General features: G+C 43.3%; 3 protein-coding genes across 7 annotated transcripts in view; 2 read left to right on the forward strand and 1 right to left on the reverse strand.

The window, feature by feature from the left end:
• The window catches only part of cno (adherens junction formation factor afadin), a 68,120-nt gene extending 56,807 nt beyond the window's left edge, over positions 1–11,313 (forward strand). For 4 of the 5 annotated variants that reach the window (XM_022794086.2, XM_022794087.2, XM_022794088.2 and 1 more), the window contains 7 exons: positions 2,878–3,125; positions 3,708–3,885; positions 4,118–7,539; positions 7,795–8,008; positions 8,330–8,514; positions 8,853–9,217; positions 9,481–11,313. In XM_022794086.2, the coding sequence (XP_022649821.1) occupies positions 2,878–3,125; positions 3,708–3,885; positions 4,118–7,539; positions 7,795–8,008; positions 8,330–8,514; positions 8,853–9,217; positions 9,481–9,676 (4,808 nt within the window). In that variant the 3' untranslated portion in view covers positions 9,677–11,313. Of the gene's footprint in view, positions 1–2,877; positions 3,126–3,707; positions 3,886–4,117; positions 7,540–7,794; positions 8,009–8,329; positions 8,515–8,852; positions 9,228–9,480 lie in introns of all 5 variants that reach the window. The other variant, XM_086981967.1, reaches the window with a different exon arrangement.
• Positions 11,314–11,474: 161 nt separating this feature from the next.
• Positions 11,475–14,085, reverse strand: LOC111245572 (uncharacterized). Its single transcript, XM_022794091.2, has 3 exons — positions 13,684–14,085; positions 12,813–13,022; positions 11,475–12,112 (listed from the first exon to the last, which is right to left on the reverse strand). Exons 1-3 carry the CDS (start codon positions 13,794–13,796, stop codon positions 11,962–11,964), a joined length of 474 nt encoding a protein of 157 aa, XP_022649826.1. The 5' UTR covers positions 13,797–14,085; the 3' UTR covers positions 11,475–11,961.
• A 166-nt stretch (positions 14,086–14,251) lies between these two features.
• LOC111245571 (uncharacterized) lies at positions 14,252–19,703 on the forward strand. The gene is made up of 5 exons (XM_022794090.2): positions 14,252–14,420; positions 15,518–16,680; positions 16,860–16,919; positions 18,454–18,552; positions 18,740–19,703. Exons 1-5 carry the CDS (start codon positions 14,398–14,400, stop codon positions 19,018–19,020), a joined length of 1,626 nt encoding a protein of 541 aa, XP_022649825.1. The 5' UTR covers positions 14,252–14,397; the 3' UTR covers positions 19,021–19,703.
• Positions 19,704–21,887: the final 2,184 nt, after the last annotated feature.

The following is a 21,887-nucleotide window of genomic DNA, read 5'->3' on the forward strand; positions in this document are numbered from 1 at the left end:
AGTTATCTTGTAGTATTAAATTGCTATTATATTATACAGAACTCCGTAGTTTATATTATATTTGTGAAAATGTAGAAATTGTTTGCAGTCCAACAAAACTCACTACGACGCTATACGTATACGTTCCTATCAATTATACTAACTATGTCAAAAGCAAGACAACTTCTTAAAGCAAAGCTTTATTTATCGTGTTGTTATCATTGTTTTCGTGAAACTGAACGTAAATTCGTGGCTGCGCCTATTACGGTGGTCGGTAATATTTGTAACACAATTACTAGGGGATAACTGATAACGGTACAGACGAGCCTTTGTTGTTGATTATACACTATGGACTAGTGTGATGCCAATAGGTGTTTAAACGATATATTTCATCCATCAAACAACTTGCTCGTATGAAACGCTGAGTTCGGAATACCAACTTGCTAAGGAGTTGTGCACAAAACTTAAACTGCGCGAATAGGTATCGAGAGGTATAGTAGCTAGAAATCGTGAAAGGTACAGATTGAAGCCAGTGTCCACGTAAGAGTCGATCTGAACAGTCCAATGGTACAGAGCCCATGGCAACGTCAGCTACCCTATGAACATTGTCTCGTTGAGCGTTATGTTAGAGCCTCCTCGTGCCAGAAAAAAATGTCTTTAGCGCTAGCTAGTCGTCTCCAAATAGGCTAAGGCCATATCGTGCAAATGTTTCGTTGGTCGTGAATCGAAATATTACTAAATAATTTCCCGTTATTCGTATGTGCTGGCTATCCTGAGACAATAACTGGCTAGAATGTATTTGAAAAAATAAGCTTCAAAAGAACAGAAGTGGGTGTTATGTCAAAGTTGCGTCTGTATCGAAAGCTTTTCGAACAGCTATTTTTAAAAATAAACAACACTATTTTTCACCTTTGATTCTCCGCATTTCCGTTTAGATTCTAGCGTCTGAAACAGGATTTTCTATTCTTCGCAGTGGCTTTTATTGTCTTTAACAAGTAACGCCAACTTCTTACTGCGTGTCCGTCATGTTATAATTAGTAAATTACCGTCATCTAGAATGGACGATCAGTCTTTCTTTATCTATAACAAGTAACATTTTGGACGGCTGCCTCTAACCAGCAAGGCTTATGATAAAACCATCTATTTCCATTTAAACATGTGAACATGTTGTTCAAGTGAATTTATGACATCTACATTCCCCGTAACGAAGGCAACTCATCCAGTGCAGCCATGCGGTAGACATGTTAATAAATAGCTCTTCTATATTACATTGTATACACTAATACGTCAAATATATAGGCTGTTTGCGTACTATTGTGTTACGAAGCAATAAATCCAGCAGACGACTATCTACAGTTGTCGAGCAATGCTGAACGAAAAAAACGTCGTTTATCACCTCTCACTCTGATCTAGCTATTTGTAGAGATGCTCCTCATTGAAGAGGTACGTGAGTGGTTTTTCCTGTCAGTGAAATTGTTCTCAAAGGACGGAATGAACTCTACTGTCTTATGTGCGGTTACCTGTTGCAGGCATTCTTTGCATCCACTGATATGCACCCTAGCCAGGGTTAGGCCCTAGACAAAGTAACATTCAACCACCGTCATGCCCAATTTGAAATATAAGTACTGGTGCAGAATAGCGATCGACGCCAGGACACGTATCTGCGCAACGACTAATCGAACACCGAACTCGTATTCTGGTCAACTAATAGCTCAGTTATCGACTTCTTTTCTACTATTAGTTAAGAGCACTGTCGGGTGCATACAAAAGCTATTGTCGTCCGTCCACCAGGTCTTAAACGTTACTTGCTCGCTCAGTTGCGTTTGGCATGGTCTATTATTAGTCATTGTCATTGCGCAATCCAATTGATTAGAAAGAGTTTCGAATGGACGATCCATTATAAGCGAAGCTGGTAAGGCCATCTCACACGATGCCTATTCGTCATCGTAATCATAACGAAAGTTTCGATCGACATCCAACACTATTTAATTTATTGATTGCTACCTCTTTCCTACGACCATCTGTCTACTCGATATTCCTCACCGCTTGTCAGGCTGGGGCTCTCCGTTCGTAGTCCTTGATGTCGTCGATTGATTGCCAACTCAGCGAAGTGAGCCTTAAGTAGGATCAAGTAACGGCAGATATTACTTGTTAGCTTTTATATTCGATTTAACCGGCGTATGACACCTTCAATCTCGAAGCTGGACAAAGTCGTGGCAGCTGATCATCGTTGTAGGTATGGGCTTTGTTACAGACAGCAGGCAACCGTCGAAACCAACCGCAGTTGACTGGCTGCGGAAAAAAACAGTGAGCTAATAGAATTATGGTCGCTTTTAAGCCAAAGTGTGTCATTCAGTCAAAAGAGGTTAGGCAGGTAACATAGGAAAATAGCTTTTACTCGAGCTGAACGCCTATACAATATTCTGTTTTCCGCTATTAGTACAGGCTATTCTTACTGTGTGTGTAAATACGCGTAGTGGTGACGTTTGGCTTTTTTAACTTCATCCGAAATTGAGGAGTGGTGCGAAGTTAGTTGGACGCGCTTGATTTTTAAAGGCTAGATAGCTTTAGGGTTCATTGGCGTCCATTCGGAATGAGCTTGTGTAAGAGCTTGAAAATGTAACGCTGGAGCTTTCTTGTATGTTCTTAGTCGCTTGATAGATACGCTGAAGTTTAATTACTAGGCACCTCACCGTATGTACAGGCCACCTCTCGTGGGGAAGGACAGAGATTGAGTAAAAATGTGCCTTAAACTGGCAGTTCCAGCTTGTCTCTTTGGTTATGTGCTTGATTACTTGGTGTGTGTAGGATGCTAACTGAGGCAAAACGAAGCTGAAATGAAGCATATTCGAATAAGGCTTGTGGCTCAGTCTCTCATTATCTTTGGATCTCCTACAGGAGGAATTGTCACGATTACACCAAGTGGTGACCTTAATGCCGAGACCTATCTTAACGGACAACGTATCCGAGACACGACCATTCTACAGCACGGAGCTATTCTGAAGCTGGGATCTCAACAGCCACAGCCGGGTTCTGGGGATCCGGGTGTCCGCGGCGGTCTTCAGGGACACACGTTCCGCTTTGCCGACCCCGCTGCGGCAGCTTATCCTCTCGCAATGCAGAATCCCCAGCCGCAAACTCACAGGGTAAGTGTGACGCTGATACTCCACACTACGTACGCAATGGTAATAATATTATAAGACAGGTCTGCTCCGTTTAGAGTAACAGGAAGCAGTCTGGCAGCTCAAAGATTATCTAAAAAAAATCACTCCTCGCAAGATAATTAACGCATCTGTTATCTCATTTGCGTAAAGGGCTTCCAGCGAGGTAAGACAGGATACTCATACTGTATTGCCCGCATAGATTCTCAGTTGAACATACACATATATATTCGCTCAATTGAAGAATATATTGAAGCTAAAAATGTTTGTTGTCTATAAAACCTTTAAGATAAGTGACCTAGTGCGTTCGAACCCAAATCACTGCACCTATATAATAACCATTGACAAACCAATATACTCGCATTGTTGAAACTTCTTAATATGAAAGCTCTTATTTTTTTTTTAGTGACAAGCCACCCATAATGATATGCCATAATATCCTATATCTTATATCCTATGAGATTCCATAATGCATGGGAGAACATTTTACTACGGCTTTTATAACGTATGGATATGCTAATAACTAACATACGCGTACATGTATTCATTACTCACTCGTTTCGATAGGTGGACCCAATGGGACCCCGTCCTGCTTCGGTAAGCGGCGAGTATGACTCAAAGAATGAGCGTCATGCATCGACCAACAGCGACGGGAGTATGGTCGCTTCAGGAGGTCATCATGGATCTGCAGTGCCCCCTGGAAGGGATCCGATTTTACCTGCGGTGCTCGAGTTTTGGGAAGATCGTACGTACTTATGCATTTATTGACTATAGAGACAAGCATTATTGTTTGTGGCCCATTGAAGTAAATTACATGGATATTTTGTTCACAAATAGAAATATATACCAGCTTTAGTTGGTCCCCCGCGTAACAAGTGATTTAACTTTGTTTCTCTGTTTTCACTTGTACTGACTGTTTTTAAACTTCGTTTTGTACTGTCTATCCTCAAGTCGTGCATTTTTCTTATCGTTCACAGATGAGAACGTGTTTTTGGACAGCGTCATCACTCGGCTAGATCCTGCACAAGTCCAATTTAAACTGTCGCCTACATACGCTCTATATATGGCTGCCCGGTACCGGGCATCCACGCATTTCCGACCGGAATGCTCGCCTAATGAACGTGCCGTCCTTCTGACCGGCGTCGTCGATCAAGTGGCGCGGCTGATCCAGCGTGCCGTTGAGGAACGGTGTACAATGCCGCCACCGAATTCCGCGCCCATGGCGCAACATCGCGTCCATTGTTTATCTTTCTGGCTAGCTAACGCCTCGGAATTGCTCCACTTCCTCAAAAACGATCGCCATTTGTCTGCGTACACGCTGGATGCTCAAGATATGTTAGGCGAAAGCGTGCAGATGTGCTTCGGCGGTCTTGCTAGCTGCCTGCAGGCTGATCTTGATGCCGCATTACCGCCGTTTATCCGAAATCCGACCGATGTAAACGATGTGGACGGTGCCATCGCCGATGTTGTCAACGTGCTTGCTGGTAGCATGACATTATTGAGACGTTGTCGCGTCAACGCTGCCTTGACCATTCAGCTGTTCTCACAACTATTTCATTTTCTTAATATGTGGCTTTTCAATGCCACCATTAAGTCTGCGATGAAAGGCTCGACGCAACACAACATGTGTCACAGCCTCTGGGGTTCATGCCTGAAACGCCGCCTCTCTAAGGTAGTTAAATGGGCCGAGAAACAAGGCTTAGAATTGGCCGCTGATTGCCATCTCAGTTTAATTATCCAAGCAGCCCATCTGTTGCAGACGCACAAATCTCAAGAGAACGCTGTCGATTTGGTTCAGACATGTTTCAAATTGAACTCACTTCAGCTGCGGGCCATGCTTGAGAAATACCGCGTCGATACGGAAAGCGGAGAGCCCCCACTGTCGCCAGCGTTTATCGAACAAGTGTGCACAATGGCAGAATCTAGGGAAGCAGCGAGCCCTGAACAAGATGTCCGTTTACAGGAAGATCCCAATTTACAACTACCTTTCCTGCTTCCAGAGGATGGCTACACCTGCGAAGTGATCCAAGGAGTTCCGCAGGGTCTCACAGAGTTTCTTGCCCCGCTCACCAATGCGGGTCTCTGCAGACTTACGCTACAACCTACGTCTATCGGCCTTTGGACTATTTATATGGCGGACCAGGACATACACATAAGAAATAATTCGTTCGCTCGAGAAGCACAAAATAATAATGAGGAATCGATTTACAATCAGCCGCCACCTCATCCGCAGCCCATTCAGCAACAACAGCAGCAGGCGGGGCCTCAAGCCAGGACCATAAGGGAGCCTCCACAAGGCCAGCCTGTACGACCAATGCAACAACCTGAGATTTGTACTCTATATCTGAAAAAACTTAACAAATCGATGGGCTTGTCAATTATTGCAGCAAGGGGTTATGGCCAGGAGCAGCTTGGCATCTATGTGAAAAGTATCGTTCCGGGGGGAGCGGCAGACCAGGACGGTCGTCTACAAGCTGGCGACCATCTCTTGAAGGTTGACGGCAACTCGCTTAGCGGTATTAGCCAAGATATGGCCGCCCAACTGATGATGCGAACCGGCGACGTCGTCCGTCTTGATGTAGCAAAACAGGGAGCCATTCTCCATGGACTGGCAAATCTACTTCAACAGTCGCCGATGACACAGAGTGATCCAAATAATAGTCGCGAAAGCATTCGCCGCCTGAGCGACCGAGATGCCCCGTCAAGAGTTGACTATCCAAACAGCGCTCACACGTTGCCGAATATGTCGATACATCAGCAACAGCACGCACAAATAGGACAGCGGATACACGAAAGTAAATCAGTGCCGCAGCTGAATTACGCACAAGGTGGCCAGCCGTTAAGTGCACACGCCTATTCGTCCCAACAGCAGCAGGCCTATCCCCAGCCGCTTGGCCATGATGGGGCGCGTGCCGCGAGCGTATCTTCTTTGTCGAACCACTACGAACAGCATCCTATACCCAATCAATCGGTAGGGCAACAACAGTTAATAGGAGCTAATTCACCATCTATGGGACCACCGCTCGGGCCCGTACGGTCGGGTATGGTCAACGCTCCGCCGGTTGTTGGCCCGAAACCGCCTCCCGGTGTTCATCAGCAACCTCGACGAAGCGGCGATTACGATCTTGGCGAATCCGTTTACCAGAATATCTCGATATATCAGCACAAGACACAGCATCAAAACACGCACGGGCCGCAACAACAGTTTATGAGTCACCAGCGTCATGGGCCACAACAGTCACAGCAACAGCAACAGCCCATGGGTCAATATGGTCCTCAGGGTCAGTACGGGCCGTCGAAGGGTCCACAGATATACCCGCACGGAATGCAAATACCTGGTAAGCCTGCACAGCCTGCTGCTACCATGCACCCGAGCGCCATCTATGGTCAATATCAACCACAGCCTCACGCAGGTCAGCAAAACGCGCCCCTCAAGCCCCAGCACGGCAACTACGCTGATCAGATGGGCCAAAACCCACCATATGAGAATCATTTAATGCCGATTCCGCCATCGCAGTACACACCTGCACAGGTAGCACAAATGCCAACTCCACAACATTCTCAACAACGCACACCGAACGGCCTAGTGCCCCCACATTATCAGAACCATATCCCACCGAATCCTCGAGTACACTCACCGTCACGACAGAGCACGAAAGCATCGCAATGGCAGGAGACTTCGATTATGGATACGGTGCGGCAAACTAGCCAGGACAGTTCGCTGCGGCATGCCACCAGCGAGAGTTCCGTACGCCATTCCTCAACCAGCCAAAGCCCAAATCAAATGCGTGCGGAGGCCAAGGTGGACGAGATCCGAGAGGAAGTCAACAGGCGACAATTTCGAGAGAAGCAACAATTAGAGCGACCGGAAACGCTTGTCAGTAGCAGCAGTAGCTCGAGTCGATCGGGTCACGAACAACAGCAGACTTCGACACGCAAAGTTGAGATCAGGGATCGCTTTGAAAGCATCGCGCAGGTAATGCCCTTGGCCCCTAATGGCATCCTAGGTAAGACCGCACGTGAGGAGAAGGAACGCCGCGAACGTGAGCGCCTTGAGGAGATCCTTCGAGGCATCGACATGGAGATTGACGAGCTGGAAGCCCTGCCCTCAAGAGACGAGAAACAAGAAGACCGGCTGCGGTGCCTTCGACTCGAAAGGGAGTTCCGTCGACGAGCTGATGAAGGCGATGAAGATGATGACGAAGAGGACACAAGGCGGAACGACGTCGAACGAATCGTCCAAATCCAGGAAAACATCGACAAAGCAAGACAACAGCATCTGCAACAACAAACACACCAGCAGCAACAACAAGTTGAAAGGGAGAAGCAGCAGCAGCAGCGTGAGCGGGAACGTGCAAAAGAAATCAAGGAACGGGAAACGCAACAGAAGCAGCTTGAGGTTAGTTCATTGGAGGAGAATTCGTTCGTGTGTATTACGTACGCCACTACTGTATATACCACACAAATGAACAGGCAAAATGTGTCCATTCGTTGTACGAGTACATAATACATCGATCGGTGATGATGGTACCACCGTTTCGGCAGTATAACATGTTTGAATGAGAGCATTTGGGCTTGTTTCTTCTAATTCGAGGCTTAAACTTAAAAAGCTGAACTATTTGTTTTTCTTTCTTTCGTTATATGACTATTTCAGGATGCGACAGTACGACTGGACAGTGTTGCGTTGGCGGACCCCGAGGACGAACCACCACCTTTACCCAAGTCACCACCGCCGCCCCTTGACGGGTCAACTCCATTAAACGACAACAGTCATGACGTGAACGCGACCACGATAGCGACAACCGAATCAGGCGTGACAAACAACCATGGATCCGCCCCACTTCAGTCGGTGCTCAAAAATTCGAATGGTACGCGAAAAAAATCACCTGATGAAAACGGCTTATCGAAATTCCACGAACCCATAAACTATATACGGAACGATCTATTTTCAGGAGGTGCAAAATCAATCTGTTGGAAAAATACACTTTTTAGCTGATAAAAAAACAGTTAGTTTAAACAGTCCACTGTGGCCTGCTATGATATGCATGATTTGTTTTTTCGTATATTTATCATGTTAGTATATTGAAGTAAAAAGGTAAACTTATCATATTTATATATCTTGATCGATAATGTTAATCAAATCAGTTATATATTCGTTGAATAAATGTTCGTTTGCAATTTCCTTACAGGAGTATCAAGCAGTCCAAGCAAGGGCAACCTAAAACAGCCAACTATAAACAATAACGATAGCAGTGGTAGTAATAACAATAGCAACAATAATAACAACGAGGGAGAAGCACCGGTGAAGCCTCCGGCAAAGAAGAAGGTCTCCTTCCACGAGACGCACACAGAAGTCTCCTACGATAACTATGAGGTGTGTGATACTAATGTACAATAGATAATCCGAGTAGACAGATTTACATAATAATTATACATTTAAGTGTAGAAGATAACTAAATGCGTAATGAGAGTTAGACGATGTAGATTACACGGTCAAAGTCTCTAAACTCAGGAAATCCTTATCGGTGAAAATCTTTATCTAGAAACGTACTCAGTGTTGCTGACTGTGTCGCTATTTTGTAAAAAAAATAGACTTGTTCTACCTGAGGTTCTGATAACCATCAGTGCTGAAATACTGAGATGACAGGAAGTTACTAAGAAAAGTATTTGTAGGCTAATTGACAATCGCTAACATTGAATGCATTTTGTCAGGATGACTATTACGACGAGGACGAAGATGACGAACAGATGATTGAAAGCGAAGATTATCATCGTCAGATGGCTATGCAAATGGAACACATGGAACATATGCAACATTTACAACAACAGCAGCAGCAGCAGCAGCAGCAACAACAACAACAGATTGCTTTACAAAGCGAGCCACAACAACAACAACAACATCCTGCGAGCGGTGGACAAACACTGCAGACCGACGGTTTGAATGGTAAAGTAGCTGGAAGTGAGAACGAGAGAGCAGAGAAGTACACACTCGAAGATATAGATGAAGTGCTCAATCAACCTCAACTTACCTTCAGCCCACAGGCGCCTGGGGTCATTGGAAGCCAGGAAGTGTACAGGTGTGAATCAGTAAGACGTTCTGGCTTTTGTTTACGAGAAACTATTGTTAGCCGTTCAAATAAATAATTCACTCAAAATAGAAAGAACCCAAACAATCGCGATTCCATATAAAGGTTCCTTCCATTTAAATTGAAACTTGTATATTATTGTTATTATTATTCCTAATCTTCTTAATAATTCTTAATAACTATTAAAATCTACGAATTTACTTTTGTTAAAGTAAGATTGAAATACCCTTATAAAATATCGACTCAATTTGCAGGGATCCCCGGCAGCGGATCATCAATGCAAAGCAGAGTCAGAAGGAAAGCAATCCCCAAGGCCCCGAAAAATTGACCTTCCAAGAGAAGATGAAGATGTTCGCTAAAGATACTGGCGAGCGAACCCCGAAAGCTAAAACATCGGTATCAAAAGCACAACGTGAGATCGACCATCTTGCCACTCCCACATCTCAATGAAGAGAACTTTCGCAAAAGAGACCATTACACTGACTATAATCATCACCATCATTATAATAAAACACACTGACGAAGAAAGCACCATTCCATTGTTCACATTCATATCGAGTGTATTATCCATTGACAATCAACATCGATATAGTGGAAATCAATTGGGGTGAGGCCTTCGAGCTATTTTGTAAAAATATGATCGCTGTCGTAATCGGCCTAAAGCTGTGGCGGTGAACCCTTTGGTCAGATATTAAATATTTAATCAAACCTCACCATCGATTGTAAAGTACCGCTAGTTGAAACAATTAAGCGAAAAAACAAGTCACAACAGCATCCGACCGGCATTTTCAATAACCGGGAAAGTAACGTCTTTTATATCTACGAAGCATCTATAAGGAAGGGTAAATACGCGGGGACGCAGAGTTTGTGACACAAAAAGAGCCTTTGACGAACGTTGCTTATTATTGAAAAGGCTTTAGAGTCCTTTACTTGTCAAGCCAACCTTGAGAGAAAATTCTATAAACAGACGCGCTGGTGTAGTATGTTATCTGCCTTATCTGCACGAACTCACGTATGACCTTTGTATCGTTGACAATTGTTCATCCGTCATGGCACATCTCATCTATGGTCGTTGTTACTATTACATCTGATCATGGCTCAAGCGTTGTACATAACGTGCCTGCCTGCCTGTAAGGCGAAGCGTAAGTGCCTGGGCATGTCACCCCAAGGCGGCTCTGAAGCAATCGACATTTAGGGCTATTGCTGCTTGTCAGAGATCGAAGGGGGAGCCCCTAACGGTTAATAAATCGAACGCGCTGTTATACGAGACAGAAGTTACAAATGTAACAGGATTGACGAGGTCTGACACCTGTCTGAACGTTTGGCCTATGTCGACATAGAATAACATATAGCATTTGATATCTTCCTAAAGATGTTGGGAAGATTTCACAATGTTTTGCGTAAGCAGAAAAAAGTGGGGAAAAGTTCGTTTGTTCTAAGGAAAGTAGCACAATAATATGAAACAGTTAAATAATGCGGGAGATACGCGGATTTTATGATTATAATCTAAATAGGTAAACTTTGAATATTTCGCTTACTCTCGACAGTCGCTGACGAGCACAAACAAATGAGAAACCGAAAGGAGAGAAAGATACTAATAGTTACCCAGTATAAAATCCCTCTTTCTCTATATATATTCAGATAGACGTACAGTATAACTATAATTATTGCTCTAAGGTCAATAATAACGACACGAGGGAGTAATAATAATATTTTTAGATATATAGTATAGTAAAAAAAAATATAAGTATACCCAAATGGCAGAAGACCGACCCACTGTTTATAAAACGCATCATCAATTATTCCGTCTCTGCCCGTGTTGCTAAAATGTTCAATCTGAACTGAAGGCAACTTACGATATTAGCGCTTACAGGTGGATTGGCACCAGCACAAAGGAGAAAGTGGTATTGATCCACAACTTCTGACTGTGACGTGAGTACTTGGGGCCATTAACACATACATAACGAACAGAAAATTCAGCACACTGATTTATCGAATTGTATTGTGTATATAAAAAGCCTTGTAAATGCCCAAAGACACAATGGCAGTGTATAAAATAAATTGATTACTATAATACAAATGCAAAATTTTGTTGTCCTAAATGTGAGGAAGATATTCAAGGTGTATTTTATACGGAATAAATAACATTTCTCTGTAATGTTGTTAATTTTTTAAATCTTATACGACCAATTGATGTTACACATACGGCCATCATATATGATAGCAAAATAATAAAGACATTTGAATCTAACATTTTGCACAGATTTATACGGATAAAAGCTGTACTAGAAGTTACTCTTTATACACATGTTAAGCAACACAAACAAGACATATTACTTCATACACGTGCTCCCGAAAATACTAAATGTTTTACGATGTGCTCAGCTGCTGTCGTTTCGCTATCGCCGACATACGTTTAGAGCTATTCATTTGTGTACTCGCCTAGATGATAAATTTATACAAGCTGCATATCTAGCACCTCCGTTCATTATTTCACCGTGGAAGGAACATAGCATCGTATGGTCATAGTAAATGAAACAAAGAAATTTTTAAACGGTAATTATAAAGCGAGCACGGTATCCAACTTCGCTGTTCCGCCATACGTGACGCTGAAACCGCTATTTCTTCTCCCACACGCACATACGAATCCACTCCAGAGAGATGGTATTCGTCCAACCACGATTCCCAGCAAAAGCGTTCAATCAGCACAACGGGAAAACGACTTTTTCTCGTGATCAGCTTGGAGATAAATTTGTTAGCTCATCAATAAGCTTGTCCTGCTCCTGTTTAAGCTCTTCTAAGATCTCACGTTCCTTACGTAACAGACCAGTGTTTAGCACATCTACCAAGAGTTGAGTATCTATCGAAGCGATGCCAGTGGGTCGTCTGAAAGCAATGAGGTTTGTTGACATTAATTTGTCGGACTAAAAATTACACAGTCAATAAGATTTTTAGAGAGCCACTACAATTCGGAGGCACAATCAAACGTCGACTAAGTTTCACAGTATCATAGATTAACTGGTTCTGTAAGCCTACATATGGGGCAAACCTGCAATTTGCTTAAGCAAACACATGTTATCATAACAGCGATTGCTCTCGAAATTCGGCCACTACGCAACAACGTTTCGTGTCTGCAGCAGGTTCAACACGTGAGCCTAAATCATCATTTTAGCATTATTTCACTATTTTTGGTTTGTCAATTATTTCTGATTAATTTTCAATCAATGCTTGTAATAATAACAAAATTCATTATTCAATTATACCAAAACTACATTCCCATTCTTCTGAGTCAGACCGGATAATAGATTGATAACATCCATTTAGCTATACATTGCTTGTTCTACCAGATCCGTTTTCCGAAGTTTCCTAAATAGGTTAATGTTTCCCATCGAACTTTGGACGCGACTATCTGACCTGAGCTCGTGCTACTTGCAGAACAATGTTAGTATATTTATATTTACCTTTCCGCCCATCTGACAGAACTATAACAGTCTATTACTATGCATTATAATAACATACACCTCGCAAAATCGTATAATCTATGCCTATCTCATAATGTTAACTAAAGAATTATTTAGCGGTTTACCTTACGGTTGTGCCTTTAAACTGCTTTTGTTGCTTGTCCATCTCCCTTAACTTCGTCATTTGTTCCAGAAGACCTTCGCTTTTAAATAGCTTATGTATAGCATCGAAGCTTTTGCGGACACCTTCTTCATAATGTTGAGAAGCAAGATTCTGGATATCGACTGCGTGTCTTGAGCGCGAACTCTTCACCGTCAACTCTGTCGCCTTTGCACTGTGAGTAATAAAAAAACAGGCGAACAAACAAAGGATTCGAATCCAGTTATTTAAAAGGCTTTTAGAACTTACTTAATCAGCATGTGCGCCTGAATGCACGCAAATTGGCCCCAACACAGCGAACAGCATACAACTAATAATTTGTGGAAAACGCCGTAATATTTCAGCAACAATGGCGGCTTTTTTAAGTGAGAATGGTATTATTACACACTTTAATTGTTCGTAGCACACGAAAACTGCCCGCTACAAAAAATCACCAGTAAGATTGAGTACCCTATATTATAAGCGTTGCAATAATAAATAATTATGTGAACGGGTCCATGGAGTTTTTACGCCTTTCATTTTTGGCACTTCAATCCTATTATAGGTCTAAGATTTAAATTTGGCGGGTTTCTTGTGTGTAGCATGATTGAACGAGGCATATGATCTCATGCGTAAAATAAATGACTAAAGAATCGTATGCTCAAAGTCAGTCCTCGGCTCTTTTAGTCGCCGTTTGCTGCGCGTAATATACGAAGCATAACGAAAAACGGAAAGTTTGAGAAATTAGAGAGATGCTCAAGAACTATACACTATTATTATTAAATTAGAGAGCGATCAACTCCACCGACCGGGCGTGCTTCATGCATTGACATAAAACCTAAACAAAAAAATCTTACAGTGCTCCTTTGAAGTAGCGTTTCACATATTCGGCTAATTCGCGTTCTACAAGATCTCGTTCTTGTTCCTCCGGCGTCATGGTTTCAGTTTGCTGTTTATGTAGACGATCCATTCACCGAACATGTGAACTAGTTTGGAAACCAAGTTAATTCCTATAAATAGCCACAGTGCACACAAAATCTCTGGTACTGCTGTCTTCTTGTAAATGCTTGCAATATGACTTCATATGCTTAACACGTCCCAGCTGTTTTTTGCATTTGCTTCAGCTTAACTTTTTGCGACACTTTGATAACGGCAGCGACGCTGTTCGCGGGCTGTGCACCCTGGCGCCGTCTATATTCTATTATGTGCACATCTTGCTATTTCGTGAGTTGGGTCTGACAAAAACAATAAGCTAGTTTCAAGGCATCAATTCGTCGTGTGTCAATTTTGACAATTCGTTAAAAACGATACGTGAACATGAGAAATATCACCAAAATACTGTTGATATATGATTGTAGCCACCGTGAAATTGCTATTTTAAATTTTCCCGCGTCCCCATTAAGCATCAGTGTTGGGCCAGTCGCCATCTTGGATCGGTTTCGTGCTCGCTGTAGGCAGACACAGTCACAGTAGCGAGACTTTTGTCAGCATACAGTGGTAGGTTTTTCGTTGATGTGTTTGACAATCCTTGTAATCTTTGAGCGAATCATACGAACTCACCGGTGATCAGTATGACGTACGGATCTAATGTAAGGTATGTCTCACTGTTTACAAATTTCTCTTATCACTCGTTTCTACAAACTGACGGTTGGTTGCTAGGCGCTCTGTTAGGCGTAGATAATCTCGTGGTCGATAGCTTTGCTAGACTCTCAAAATAGGGACACTTCCCCGATCAATAAAACCCGAACCTACTCCCGCTGAATTGAGTTGAACATCATTGTTTGGTAACATTAAAGCTTGATTTAACATTACGCTCTGTTGTTACGGTTGTAGTTACTAGTGGCTTATAATACATGCAGCACCATACAAACACGTTACGTTTACATTTCACTGAGCTTCCTCGTGCCACGCTCGAACGTTCTAATATTCAAGTGCAAGTCAAGCAGCACCATTAAATTCGTTGTGGACATTAATAGTCCATATGCTGAACCAAAGTTAAATGAACAATGCTGTGCAAGAAATAGTGAACAGATCTTCATTTGCATTATGTTTCCTGCCCGGAATTACAGGCCCGGTAGCACGATTGCTGTTCCTGAATGACTCACTCATATATGTGCGCGTGGCAAAAATGAGTTGGATTGATTTTGGCTGAGGCTGACTTTATATGATGAAATGTATTTCAAGAGTTTTGTTTAGAATTTAAAATATTAAACATAAAACTTGTGTTCGGCTAAGAAAACAGTTCGCGTTAGATTGTTATACGTTTCCTAAGGATCCGGCAAAAATTGGTAGTAAGTTGTTGCAGACAGTACAACACAAGAGAACTGAAATAAATTATTTTCATTTAGTAAACGAAGTAAGCTAATAATGCAGGAAATAGTAGTTGCGCTTACAATACTTACACGTTTTACCTTTGTCGACGAACGGGCTCTTTGTGCTCTATTCTATAGCTGATAAAACACCCAGTTGTGTATGTAGTAATGTAATGTAGTGCTCTGGCTTATACTAGCTGATTTAACTTAGGGCTTGACCACCCATTAACAACAATGAAGTCGCATGCGCAGTTAAGTCTTATTGTAGTGTAGAAATTAAACTGAATTTTGTCGCGTAGCCACCGTTGGTTACTAATACATTTTCAGTCAGCCGTCTGTCTAGGTTAATGACGATTAATCTCGGTCCTCTCAATTGCAGCTCTAGGTCCTTTGGCTATGGCGGGGGCTCCCGGCTGTCCTATGGAGGTTCTCGGGATAGTGGCGGTGCCCGAGGGGGTATTGGTGCCAATAGATGGGGGAATGAGAACAAATTCCTTACGGCGGTCGACTGGTCCCGTGAAAAGCTTGAAGATTTCTCCCGCAATTTCTATCGGGAACATCCAACGACAGCTGCTCGGAGTGAACATGAAGTTCGTATGTGGCGCGATAAGCACGAGCTGACAATCATGAGGACAGGAGGACAGAAAATTCCTAATCCGATCTGTACGTTCGGCGAAGCACAGCTGCCCAGCTATGTGGCGCATGCTGTCAAGAATCAGAAATATGAGAATCCAACTGTGATTCAAGCACAGGGTTGGCCTATCGCACTGCAAGGCCGTGATATGGTGGCTATTGCGCAAACGGGATCGGGCAAGACACTCGGTTTTATGCTACCTGCCATTATCCACGTGAACAACCAGCCACGTCTGCAAAGGGGCGATGGCCCTATTGTCCTCGTCTTGGCCCCGACCCGCGAATTGGCCCAGCAGATCCAACAGGTAGCAGCCGAGTTTGGCCGGGATTCACGTCTTCGCTCCACCTGTGTATTTGGTGGAGCGCAACGTGGTCCCCAGGCTGGCGATTTGCGACGAGGTGTCGAGATCTGCGTCGCTACGCCTGGTCGTCTTATAGACTTCCTTCAATCGGGTACAACTAACCTTCGTCGATGCACTTACCTTGTTCTGGACGAAGCCGATCGTATGCTTGATATGGGTTTTGAGCCGCAGATTCGTCAGATTGTTAGCCAAATTCGACCGGACCGTCAGACCCTGATGTGGAGCGCCACGTGGCCCAAAGAAGTTCAGGGTCTTGCATCGGATTTACTAACAAATTTCGCACAGATTAACATCGGTTCTTTAGCGTTGTCCGCGAATCACCGTATCCACCAGATCGTAGACGTGGTTGACGAGCATGATAAGACTCGTAAGCTAATGGACTTTTTCAGTGATATCCAAAAGGCAGGTGGAAGCCGGAAAACCCTGGTCTTCACCTCGACCAAGCGAGCAGCTGATGACTTGGCCTCGTATATGTGGAAAGAGAGGATTAACTGTCAAGCCATTCATGGAGACAAAAATCAGGCGCAGAGGGACAAGATCCTCTATCGTAAGTGGCTTAGAGTACCTCTCAGATCACGAGAGCTATTTTGACATTCTATTGTGGTACTATCACTGAGTCACTCTTTTTGTTTACACCTAAATATAGTGTATCTAAAGCTGGCAGATATATATTCAATGAGAGTTTATTTACTAACGTGCATCTATATCATTGTTGTGTATTTACAGAATTCCGTTCTGGCCGTCTGGAAGTGTTGGTAGCCACAGACGTGGCTGCCCGCGGTTTGGGTAAGTATGGGGTTAGGACAGTGGCCGGCGCAGTCGAGGATCGCTTGGCGCCCGGCTACTGGTCCGGCACTTGAAGCGGCACTCCGGTAGCCCTTCCGAAAGGATCGGCGGAACCCGTTCGCTCTTGCGTGCTGCGTCGTCAACTAGTCCTAACGGGGCTAAATATCGGGCTGACGACGACAGCTTGTCGACAGACAATACGATTCGAGAATTATCTGACTCGCTAATTGTCACCACGATAGGAAACATCGGTAAGCATCAGCAGCACTCGGATCAAGGTGGCCCCGTACGAATTTAGTAGGGGGTAGATGGCGACGGAGCGATTAAGACTACTACGTTTTGAATATAAGCGCTATATGCCAAAAAGGTGATACTCTCCATTGACAAGTTGATATTTTGGATGAACCTATTCAGTGAGCGTGTTCCCTCTGCTCTATGGTAGTCACTGGTGAACTAAATAATGGGTCTGCTGTTTGGTTACGAAATGCCTATTCCTCATAACAGTGCTCCTTTTGGTTGCCTTTCTGGGTTATCTTTTCTGGGTATGGCTTTAGTACAGCTGATGCCTGTTGCCTGTTAAGCCTGTGATCTTCCCGTGTGCCTGCAGTCCGTGAAAGGAGGGGTCGCCGTTGGCAACGAAGATATAGACACGAAACTACGAAAAACCTAGGCGACCTATGAGGGATATATTGATGTGGACTGTTGTGGGTACTGGATGGCTGTTGTTACAATCGATGTTTCTCGTGAAGTGGCTAGTTACCTTATCGCTTCCTTCTGCGTATCAACTCTGTAACGGACGCCGCCATGGTAATCATAATCGCTGGTATGGAGTAACGTGTTCGAAACAGACGGTTAGATGCTATCGCACGAAGTTATCCCGATCCCGAAGAAAGCTGAGAAACTGGAGAGGATCGGAGTAGCAGGTCGACAAGTCGGGTCCGATTCGGAGATGTGGGAGTTCAGTCGGAGACCGCGCCACTGCCTGAGACAGTGGCCTGTCTGAACGACAGTTTCTTGGACAAATCCGTGAAGATAATCAGTAGTACATCTTCTCACTACCAGAGTTGGAATGCAGGAGCTGCGATTGTAGGGGGCGGTCGAAGGCTGGAGTCGTCCGTCGCACGCAGGGGGGAAGAGGGTCGACGGACTCGCGCGGGTCTCTCTCACTCTCTCATATCGAGCGTCACTTTCCTAAGTCAAAGCGCCGCTCTAGAAACGCTTTCGACAGAAATGGCGGCAATCTAGCGGCGTTTCGGCTGAGGAAGTTTTCCTTGCTCTCAAAATGTGTGCCATTGTACGGAGGGATGGTAAGGTCCTCGTCACTGGAAAGCATATGGTGACTAGGTGCAACACTGACCCTTGTAGTGGCTTGTATTATGGCCTGGCATATTTATGTGCGTAAGGGTGAGCGAGGGAGACTTATACTTCTTTGTTTCGGAAGATAGTGCCGCATCGTGAGCTGTGTATCTATTGGAAAGGGGATATCGAGGGGGTTTGCGTTGTAGATTGGGTGTTAATGCTTTTTTTGTTATAGATGTGGATGACATCGCCTATGTCGTTAACTACGACTATCCGAATAACTCGGAAGACTACATTCACCGCATTGGACGTACGGCAAGGTCCAACAAAAATGGTAAGCCATAAAAAAGCATTAACAACATGTGAGGAGAATAGCCAATCATGAAAACTTGTAAGAAGCTTAACATTTCGATAGTTTGCCTAAAAGTAAATTCTGCTGAAAATGGCTTCAAAAAACGTCGCAAGATGATTTTTCAAATGCTCGACCCTATGTGACGATCAAATCTACTTGTCTGTTGCAGGCACCGCGTACACGATGTTCACCAAGAAAGACTCGAAGCAGGCACGTGATCTCGTAGAAGTGCTTAAAGAAGCGAAGCAGGATGTCAATCCCAAGCTTGTGGAGATGGCCCGCTGGGGAAGTGGCGGCGCTCGTAACAATTACTCTCGTTACGGCTATGGCGGGGCCAGTCGAGGTTTCGGTGGAGGAAACCGATTCGGTTCGGCGGGTGGTATGAAGGGAGGATTCGGAATGAAAAGTGGTGGTTTCAATACGTTCAATACCCGCAAGAGGTTCGATTAATTGCGGAAAATTGTGACCTAACACAAGAACCAGTGGGCCGCGGGTCTTATTTTAGTTTTAAAAGCGAATAAATTATCATTTCATGCTGTGCATAGTAGCACCGCGGTACCTACCGTAGAGATACGTTAGTCTCTCGTGGGTATGGCGGAGAAATATCATCGGGCAGGAAGTTGCGGACAGGTAAGTGCGGGGCGGTAGTAATTCGAACGAAGCAGACGATAGTTTGATAAACAACAATGAGAAGACAGAAGGGCTTTGGGTAGCGCCATTATCGTAACTAATAGGGACGACAAAGGATTTTGGGTGACGTCATTATCCTAAAACCTACGTTGGACGTACTAATATTGTTATCAACAAAGGAACTTGTGTTATACCATTGCACGCCTGAAAACTAGATTAAAGAAAACAAAGCAAGCAAATTTGTGTACCACAGAAACCGCCACCGGTGATGCTTGACTTGAGCATCGCTTTGGTCCTGACCAACTGCCTTGTAAATATTATACAAATTAAGCGACCAGGCGTAAACACCGAAGCATCTCGTGTTCCTCCCCAATCATACGCACCCGTAAAAAGTACCATATATATATATCTATATAACATATATATGTTACATGAACCGTACGATATCTTCACTGTACCTAGAACTAAGACAATAAAGAACTAACTTAATAAGATCAATTTCATCCACTTTGTTTTCACTTAAATTGCTAATGAAGTTGTAATAATTATAGGTAGAAATTTAAGACTTGTGTGGCCCGATGTGAGCTTAAATTCTTTTTACCTTTTAGAAAAGGTCTGCAGAGTATTCAGCATTTACCTTAGTAGTACCCAAAAATTACCTGGATCATCTCAGTAGTTCACTACAGCAAAGGTGAATTTTGATCATAGGAATTTACCTCAGTCCGTTAAAGCGCTTTATCACCTTTAAGAGGAATCATATAAATTAATACAAGGGGTTGACACAAAACCAGCATAATGTGATGAAAGTACCGATGTGCGAGCCAGTGCATTTTAGTGGTTAAAAATTTGTGGTTATAACATTTCAGTTTCAGTAACCTTATGAAAGTTTTTAATAGTATCTGAGACAAAACTACTAGACGCTTTATACCGAGAAAGTTTGCGGAGCGGATGAAGAGTTGGCGTTTAATCAGTTTTTTCGGTCTGGGTTCAGTGCTTAGACAACTGTACCTACGGTTCGACTTACGTACACGTCTCCCCAAATCTAGATTCTCTTAGAGTACATCGAAGTTCCTCTGTTGCAGTTGCTGATATCTTTTCTCAAAATTAATTTTGTAGTTATGAGATGAACCATGTGACACATCAACCTCTTTTAAAAACTACAGGATGGCCATGCTTCGTGAGAAAGAGTGCTGTCTTTAAAGTTCTCATTTATCAAGAAACATATTGGTTCCCTGATATTTCAGTATCGACTAATAACGCGGTCCTTGATCTTGTTTTTAACACAGAACGTGATATCCTTTAGCGCTCCATGTTCGCTTTCTAAAATAACCAGTAAAAAATCACCAGATTCAAAGCGTTTGCAACGTATAACCCATATTTTTTAATTTGGCACGTGGCTAACAGATGGGCAAAGAATTGCTAGACTCTAAGTCGGGCCATGGGTCAGTCCTGTGGATCCGAGAAAAACCGAAGAAAAAGTTCGAAACAAAACGCAAAAAACAATTCAAATAACTTGCAAGTGTGATATCTTATACCGTAGTTGAGTATTACTTCAGACCGCTGGCTCTTGGTGCAGAATCAAATGCGGTTCGAGTCTGGGTCTAGAGCAGCTCAAATGTACCGAAGTTTAGTAAGCGTAGATTATCACCTCACCATTACCAGAACAAAAACAAAAAATTGCGAACGCATTTATTTATCTAACGAAATAACGGTTAACTTTTCCGATTTATGTCCAGTCATTCTTTCTGATGTCTTCTTGAGCAGAAGATAAGAGCTAAGTACTACATTTTCTGTGCTGACCTCCAAGCTTCTTAGCATAAAACCATGTACAGCGCGAGACGTCTTGTACATTTAAGTTCATAAATCACAACTAGTAGATTACCCGCTTAAAAAAAAACTAATACAGAAATAGACCATAGGCTAAGATTGCGGATATGGAATAAAGAACGAAACCAAAATGAACGAGATTCACTCAATTTTTTTCTGTAGGTGTGAGTCGTGCTTGGTATATACATTGAAAACTGACGACACTCATGAATTTCCTAGGGAATCTGGGAATGCGTTGCGAGTGTTGTACGCAATATCTAAATTGACAGTTGCCCTTTACCAATAGTAATATTCGCCTAGCCGTTTTATTTTCTTTGTCGTAATGTGTGATGTAGGGAAGCCTGCGACGTCTTACGTGCTTACCGTTACGTTTCCCAAGCAGAGCCTTCCCATTGTTTATTCCTATAGTGACATAGGTTGTTCCTTGGGTTTAACAATCTCCGTTACTTCGACGTAATCAAATGTAGGGTGATGTGTGGCCCAGCACTTATCAAAGCCAATAGTTTGGTGAACAACGGAAAAATCATAACGAAGTGCTTTCCGACGCCGTGATTAGTTACTCTGTAAGAATCTCTATCTGTTTCTGGTGGGAAACTTGTTCTTTATTCAACCACCATTTACTCCCAAGATGTTCAACCTCTCGGGGATAGGGAAAACATTTAAAAAAAATATTACTTACCAAATGCAATGTTAAATGCACGACTCGGCAGCAGCACAAACAAATGTTTCTAATTTTGCGTCCGGTTCGGTGCCGCCTTAATTAAGCACAGCTAAACCGTCTGGTAGCTCTTTTGAGTACGAAACAGCATTCATTCTCGGTTTCAAATAGACCACCTCACGTATTTAGAAAGCAAATACTT

Source organism: Varroa destructor, unplaced genomic scaffold (assembly GCF_002443255.2).
Source record: "Varroa destructor unplaced genomic scaffold, Vdes_3.0 BEIS01000002.1, whole genome shotgun sequence".
Classification (NCBI taxonomy): Eukaryota; Metazoa; Arthropoda; class Arachnida; order Mesostigmata; family Varroidae; genus Varroa; species Varroa destructor.

Bases quoted from the DNA above. Each gene is read 5' to 3' on its own strand.
- LOC111245572 (XM_022794091.2), bottom strand. From the start codon at position 13,796: ATGGATCGTCTACATAAACAGCAAACTGAAACCATGACGCCGGAGGAA. The intron at 13,023-13,683 runs GTAAGATTTTTT...TATTACTCACAG, and splicing joins CGCTACTTCAAAGGAGCACT to TGCAAAGGCGACAGAGTTGA. The intron at 12,113-12,812 runs GTAAACCGCTAA...CATTGCTTTCAG, and splicing joins TTTAAAGGCACAACCGTAAG to ACGACCCACTGGCATCGCTT.
- LOC111245571 (XM_022794090.2), top strand. From the start codon at position 14,398: ATGACGTACGGATCTAATGTAAG. The intron at 16,681-16,859 runs GTAAGTGGCTTA...GTGTATTTACAG, and splicing joins GAGGGACAAGATCCTCTATC to AATTCCGTTCTGGCCGTCTG. The intron at 16,920-18,453 runs GTAAGTATGGGG...TTTTTGTTATAG, and splicing joins CGTGGCTGCCCGCGGTTTGG to ATGTGGATGACATCGCCTAT.